Source organism: Schistocerca serialis, chromosome 1 (genome assembly GCF_023864345.2).
Source record: "Schistocerca serialis cubense isolate TAMUIC-IGC-003099 chromosome 1, iqSchSeri2.2, whole genome shotgun sequence".
Lineage (NCBI taxonomy): Eukaryota > Metazoa > Arthropoda > Insecta > Orthoptera > Acrididae > Schistocerca > Schistocerca serialis.
The window spans coordinates 951,333,328-951,340,488 of NC_064638.1; the positions used below are offsets into that span (position 1 = coordinate 951,333,328).

Sequence of the window (7,161 nt, forward strand, 5' to 3'; positions counted from 1 at the left end):
ATTACGAACAATATACGTTCGATAACTGCCCACACAAAACAAAAGTTTACACTCTCTGATGCTAGCTTAGACGCTGCAACTAGACTGAGTAATCCGACTGTGAGCGCGGACGCTTATAAGCGTCAGCCGCAGCGAAAGTGTTAAACAGTTTTTCATGTTGCTGAGCAAGTCCTCCAATAACTATCAAATAAACGCTCCGCTGTTTGACTTATTTAACTGCGACCCAGGTTTCGGCCTTCTACGCAATTTATGCCGTTTTCCAGTGACTGTCACTTGAAAATGACCAAGGTCGAACCAGGGCCATAAATAGATTCAAATAACTTACTTTAAAAACCGAATGGCTTAGTTCCTTCGTCTTTGAATTTTCACTTTTCCTTTGAGTTGGGTCTGTGGCTGATATTCTCTCGTCGTCCTGGCACTCCTCGTGTCATCACACACCACCAGACCATGAGTAAATAAACAGATACTGTCTGCTTTTCTATGTGTAAGCACCTTGTGTTAATTACAAACCCACACTCCTTTCCAGTCCTTACTACATCTGAGATGGGGTGCACAGCACAACATAACTTCCCATGAACATGTGATTAAGGTTTGCAAGCATTCCAGTCGATGCCAGCAACGAAATAACAGACGCTGGCAAACCGATAGAAGAGTTTCAAGCTGTGCAGTACTTGTAGTGAATATACAGACGTTTTGGACAAATGACTAATAAAAGCTGAAATGAAGTATTTGCACACGTAAAAAGACTTTGACCTAACCGTAATAAAATTTACTAATTCTCTCAGGCTTATGATTGTGTTATAATTCAGACTGGTGCAGTAGTAAGCAGGGTCTTCTTAGGGTGTTTCAAGAACCCTTTGAGCATTTTTTGATTTTAAGTCTTATGTATAACCACAGTATTTATAATTCGAGGGTTAAATTCTACGCACCCATGCTGAGTTGAGACTTATTCCATTGTGTTATTTGCATTAGCCAGCACTTCATCGTAACTGCTTTTACTGTAGGCGAACTGTGTTGTATGCGAGCCGTTAGCCGAAGATACGTCTCAAATATCTGGATGAACCACTGCAGTTGATTAGTACATGTTTGGACGGTGAGCTGATCATCCCTATCGATGACTTCTCGGCAGCTGCTGCAGCGAAGTCCTCTCAACACAAATGCGGCCCAATAGCTGACGTTCGCAGTTTCGGCAAAGCCCTGTGCCCCCAAAAGGTACTTTTCCCGCCATACCACTAAGGAAGAGATCGCGAAATGAAATCATCACTGTAGGTGATCATCTCATTCGACGTGTAATCACTTCTTACATTTCGCTTTGTAATGAAAACTTAGAACAATGAGATGAATTCTTTCCGTCTCGCCGAAGCTTCAATCTGTCAAACCCCTGGTTGGAAGAAATTTTAAACTTGTTCACACCGTTCAAAATAAGACGGGAGCACGGTTGGAAACCCTTGTAATAAAACAAATACGGTGATGGTAACTAAAAACTTTTTCCTCGACAGAAAATCTGACTTAATGCAGGCCGTTTCTATCAATTCTATCCATGTGGCAATTTATAAAATATTTTTTATCTAAAAAAAATTGTACAACGTGAAAAATTATACAACAGGTTATCCAAATGTGATATTAGTAAGCGAAAGTAGTGTTTTGTAACTGCGTAGTATTCCGTTGCCAGAGTCCTTTCACGAAAGTGAGGTCGTCGTGTCACACTACACTTTACTGGAGACAGAAAAGCTCCGGCCACGTTTACCAGAAAGTCACTACCCTTGGTCAGGACGTTGGTGTCTCATGTCTAGTTCCTTTAAGTTATGACTCGGTACGATACTCTAACTTAAATCGCCAGTGTTATGCTGAAAGACAAATTGCTGTGTTAGAATGGATTCTATGTACCGAGCGGAAATTGTAACGTTGCAGTTTATACTCCGCATGAAATTTTTTTTTTTAAGAACGACCATATTAAGTTGACCAAATCTAAATGCAACTTTACTGAAGCAAATAAGCTCCTGATGTTTGTCGCTGTTCCCAGCGACGGGCGAGAAATATGTTAAGTGTTACTGAACACGAACTTTTAACCTGGCCTTGGACAATGTTTCTGCTAACGGTGGATTACTTTAACAGATTTCATCTCGTTCCTACAGCATCAGACAATATTGCATATCATAAAATCATGCCTTTATTTTAAACATCCACAGTAAAACAAGCTTAAGATTGATGTGTTCAAGCAATGCAACTATTTGAGCTTTAATATTTAACAACTAAGGATTTACACAATTACATATAGGACTAGAATCCAAACATTTTCATTTACTCGTATCGTCAATCATTGCTGGAGGTGCTACTTTGTTGACTAGGATTGGTGATGTGTGGTGATAAGCGAGGTATGAAAGAATGGCGTCGGCGAACGTCTCCCGGTCTCGCAGCGGAAACCGACCTCCTGCGAGCTGTGCCCGCGGTTGCATCGCCTACTTGCAAGTGGTCCAGTGTACACGAGTCCGAGCTCTGCAAAGCTTCCAGCTTCGGGACAGCGACACACAGGCTTCCAATCCCGCTTTGCTCTAGACCGTCTCCTTGCGTATCTCTTTGAGTCAGAGTTTCGATCGTGCTTTCTGGGTTAGTGCAACCCTGAAGTTCAACCTCAGCTTTAGCATGCTCTGAAGAAAGTGCATCATACCAGTTCTCATTTCGATCGAACTTCAAGGACTCTTCTAAACCTTGCGGAATGGGGTCTAGGATCGTAGATACGATGATCCTCTGTGCGTCGGTGGCGTCGTACTGGGATTCTGGTCTGCTGTCGCTGCCAGAGCAGGTTTCCGAGGAGGCGCTGGTGGCGGTGGCTTCTGCCTGGGAGACAGACTTGGTCCACACCGGGACGAGCGGCTGCGGGTCCGCGTCCGCTGCCGCCGCCGCCGCCCCCGCCTGTGGAGAGTGCGTGGGCAGGGTGGCCGGGGCGCGCCTCCTGCGCAGGCGGTACACTACAGAGCGACGCGCTGCGGCGGCCGCTTCACGGCCACCGCCCTCCTCACTGGTCTTTGACGATGACGAAGGGCTAGCGACTCTTACGGCTGCGGACCAGGGCCCCCGCCTTGGATTGAAACCTGTTGAAGAAATAGTTCAGCGACGCTGACACTGAAAATTTCACTTCAAGTCCTTGTGGGGGGGCAGGCAACCATTACGAATGTAGTTATTGGAATTTAAAAGACCTGTCTGGTTGCGTAAAAAGACAGGTTTTCTCCAATTTCAACTTTTGACACATTTAGGGTTTCACACGTCGTGTGATGACCTATTAAAAACATAATTATGAACAATTATTTTAGGTATTCCACAACCATCAAGGTTCTACCTGTTATTCTGCTTATTAGTAATTGTCATATTCGAGTCTACATCGAAGTCTCATGTACTCCTATACAAAATGGTAAGAACTTCTGTTTTGTTCTTTAATATTATTCATAAAGAATTTGCTTCAAGAAATTTGCGTTTTTTGTAAAATATGTAACATAGCACCTGTGTTAATAATAGGACATCGGATGTAGGGTTAAACCCGAAACACGTATAAAGTTCAACTCAGACGGAAACTGCAACTGTTTTTAAGCAACCACACAGCCGTTTTAATTTCTTTCGAATAATTACTTCCGGAAATGAATTCTTCATGCTTCCAATTTTTTTCGTTATTGGCTTCGATTACAGTGAGCCATTTCAAACAACGTCCTAAAAACTTTAAACAAACCAGTTACTTCGTGAATAACGTATAAAGCCAAACGAATGTTATCTACAGTTAGAACACAATAGAAATAAATCGGCCCTTGAATGTTTACATTGCACGCTCAACTTTTATTGTACGCCGACAGACTCTTCGCTAAACAAAAGAGAAATGCAGGTTCAGAACGAATTCACACTTATCTAGTGTAAGTTACGGTTAACTGTATTATTCCAGAGTTACTGTTTTGCCGTATTGCGACCTGCACCCGTTTCTCTTGCCATTTGTGAGAGTGAAACGCACGTTTCAGATTAATGTTAAGGCCATCGATGAGGTTGGGGAAGAAAAGCGGAAGAATAAAATCAGTCAACCAGTTGTGAAACATAGGCTTACTATCCCTTGACCGATGTTTCGACATCTCTAGAAGGATCTCAGTTGAAGCCATCGATTGGGACGGTTGTTTTTATTACTTTTTATGTATGACAAGAGTCCCTCGCTTCAGTTAATCTAATATTTTTAGGAATATCTAAACCTAGGTCAGGCGCTAATAAACAGTTTTGCATCTGGATAGCTGATTTTTCCAACCTCTTCAGATTTACGCAATTGATGATTCGCAGCCGAGTTTAAGATTTTGATTCCACTGAATTTCATTCTCTTTTATAGGCTCTCCTGGTTAGGATGAAGTAGGTCGAAATCTGTTATAGAACTGAACTCTGTATCAGACACGAACTTTACGAATTTTAGACATCGTATCCCTTAGTCTTTTATTTTGTCAAATTTCACTGAAAGTATACCACCTACGTTGCAGATAATGGGCAACTGGAAAGCATTCAAGAGCTGTATGCTTCTTTTCGTGAATGAATGTATATGTTATACCTCAATTTAATTTGGATAACGTCTGTAAGAAATTCCTGAATCAGCACTAATACCATGTAAATCTCACTGCGTCACGAGGTAAGTTTTTATGTGTATTGTGACGAAGTACGCCCAGAATTGTAACTAAGATTGTGGCTGAAAAGTGCAGGCAACTTTCTTTCCATGCTCTGATTGAACCACCTATTAACCGCACTTCTGTATGTTAGAACGAGCACTTCGTAGTATCACGAATGCATGAACCAAGCTTCCGTTGATTCAGCCTCTGTACGATCAATGTATGGAAAGACCTTGTAAATTTGTGCGAGAGACTACAGTGCTTAGCGAGTGACTCTATAAACACTTTTCTTAGTGTCTTTTGTATTCCTACGTGGTATGGAACAGACTGACGAGCATACCCCTTACGCAGGCTACTTCGGTGAGTGAATTTCACGCCAACAGGGTTGCCTACAAACCAACTTAATGTCTGCTTTTCTTACAACCGGTTGTGTGTTTTACTGTAGACCGCTTTTGATACGTACTCTATATTTTCGGTATTAACACTTTCCAACTCTTAATATTGTAACGCAGTAATAATGGGTCCTTTCTCCTATTTTTGTGATACACTGTTTTCCTCATGTGTCTTCGCCAATACGATCTCGACTTAAGGAACAAAAATACTCTAGTCCTACGTTGTTGGCAGAGGGAGTGCAGAAATTTTCCACTTTTTCGACTTTAGATAGGTTGTGACAAATTCACTCTGCTGCTAGGCAAGTGTTATAGGGACGATTGACATTACGAGTTCATGCGCTCAGCACTTAAGTAGAAATTTTCTCGGAGAAAATAATCATGGGATGTCTTTGTAAGCGATCAACTGTTCCTTTTGAAGTAGAAAAAAATTGATTTAGTTTTAGTCATGACTGTTCATCCAATTAAACTGATGTTGCTGCTGTCTACAAAATTCGTATGTTAAAGGAAGGCATGAAAGTAAAAGTTTTCAACCACCAAGGTGAGTCATCTGCTTGAATTTATACACAGACAAGCATCCATTGGCGATCTTAAGCTACAGCACAATAAAATGTTTATGTTGGATTGGAACAGTGCATCTGATTACTGAAATCTACTGAATCTCAGTTTCTGATCTCAGAACTTATTTTTCATGGGATGCGAAGGTTCACTGCAGCTCAGTAATGCTGACTCCACTAAGGAGTTTAATTGATTGTTTATAGCTGTTTGATAATGATATACGAAAATCGCATTTTTACCACTTCACAACAAACCATACTAAAAACTAAGCACTTTTGAAGTCTCTAATGCGGTTCTTTCTCAGAAAACAGGAAAACCTGGTGTAGTGGCCGATCTTTAGCTTAGCAGAAGATCTGGTAAGACTGGCTGGACGGACTAGATGTCCTCTGCCGTGATGCGCTGACAAATCGAAAACCTGCAGTCTATTTCAGTGTTTCCCAAGGTAACATGCTGTATTTGGTGGTTTTCGTATTTATACTTCCCTATTGCAAATACACTTCCAGTGATGCATCACATTGGTATCTCCAAAAGATGCCGTTCCTAGTACGGTTCGTTGCTCAAGAGAGGCAGGAAGTCTTTTATACCGATTGTGCGTGTGCTTTACGGTTTTTACACAAATATGAAGTGCTTAGCTATTTTAACCATCATGAGGAAGTTTAATTGCATATAACAACGAAGCAGTTTTATGATAAATTTAATTCCTTTATTGGTTTTGGGCACTTACTTCCCTTCTTCAGAATGTTCTACATTTCCTTACTTGAGAGTGTGAACAATAAGAGACACACAGCAAAATGCTGTGTGTTTTGTGGGCCGTAGTGCTTGCACAAAACTAGAATAAAGAAGCAAAAAATGTGCATTCGTTTTGCAACTTTGTACTGTCTTTGTACCAACAATATCAAGTGTTTCGCTTTTTTGTACTGTTTTTGTGCCTACACTATGACCCACATGACCACAACATTTTGCTGCATGCATCTTATTGCTGATACTAAAATAATGCTGTAAGTGTAACCTTATGAAGAAGGGTACTAAGTGCCCAGACCAGGTAAAGAAATATGTAACTGGTAGCTCATGTCATTATAGTGACTGGTTAGTTTAAGGCTGGGCAGGTATACGTACCTGTCGAGTGACTGCCTCTCCGGCGCGGACTGGGCCCGCCTGGGCCCCAGGCAGCACGACGTTGGGTGGATCCGAGGACGAAGTCGAGGCCATGACCGGGCTGTAGGCGTGTCCGTGCGGGTTTCTGCTGGAGTGCGGGTCGGTGGGAGGGGGCGTGAACCGCAGCCCCTGGAACGGTTCGGCTGCAACGCATGACTCCACCAGTCAACACGGCGACACACACACACACACACACACACACACACACACACACACACACACACACACACACACACTTGCTATTACAAGAGGTGTGAAATCCATGTAAGTCAGTTAATTCTTGGGATCTGTGTTAGAGTGCTGCAGGCAGTACGACTGTTAGAGAGCATGTAACCGAATCGCCCAATGTTTGTCTCGCAAGGGAAACTTCACTAGATAAAAGAACGACATTAGGGACGTATCGTGTAATGTGCAATGAAAAGCAACAACGGAACTCT

General features: G+C 42.2%; 1 protein-coding gene across 1 annotated transcript in view; it reads right to left on the reverse strand.

Moving 5' to 3' along the window:
- LOC126458579 (uncharacterized) overlaps positions 1-6,794 on the reverse strand; it is a 196,708-nt gene extending 189,914 nt beyond the window's left edge. Inside the window, exon 1 of the mRNA XM_050095716.1 lies at positions 6,686-6,794. Coding sequence (XP_049951673.1) covers positions 6,686-6,778 — 93 coding nt within the window. The 5' untranslated portion in view covers positions 6,779-6,794. The remainder of the gene's footprint in view (positions 1-6,685) is intronic.
- Positions 6,795-7,161: the final 367 nt, after the last annotated feature.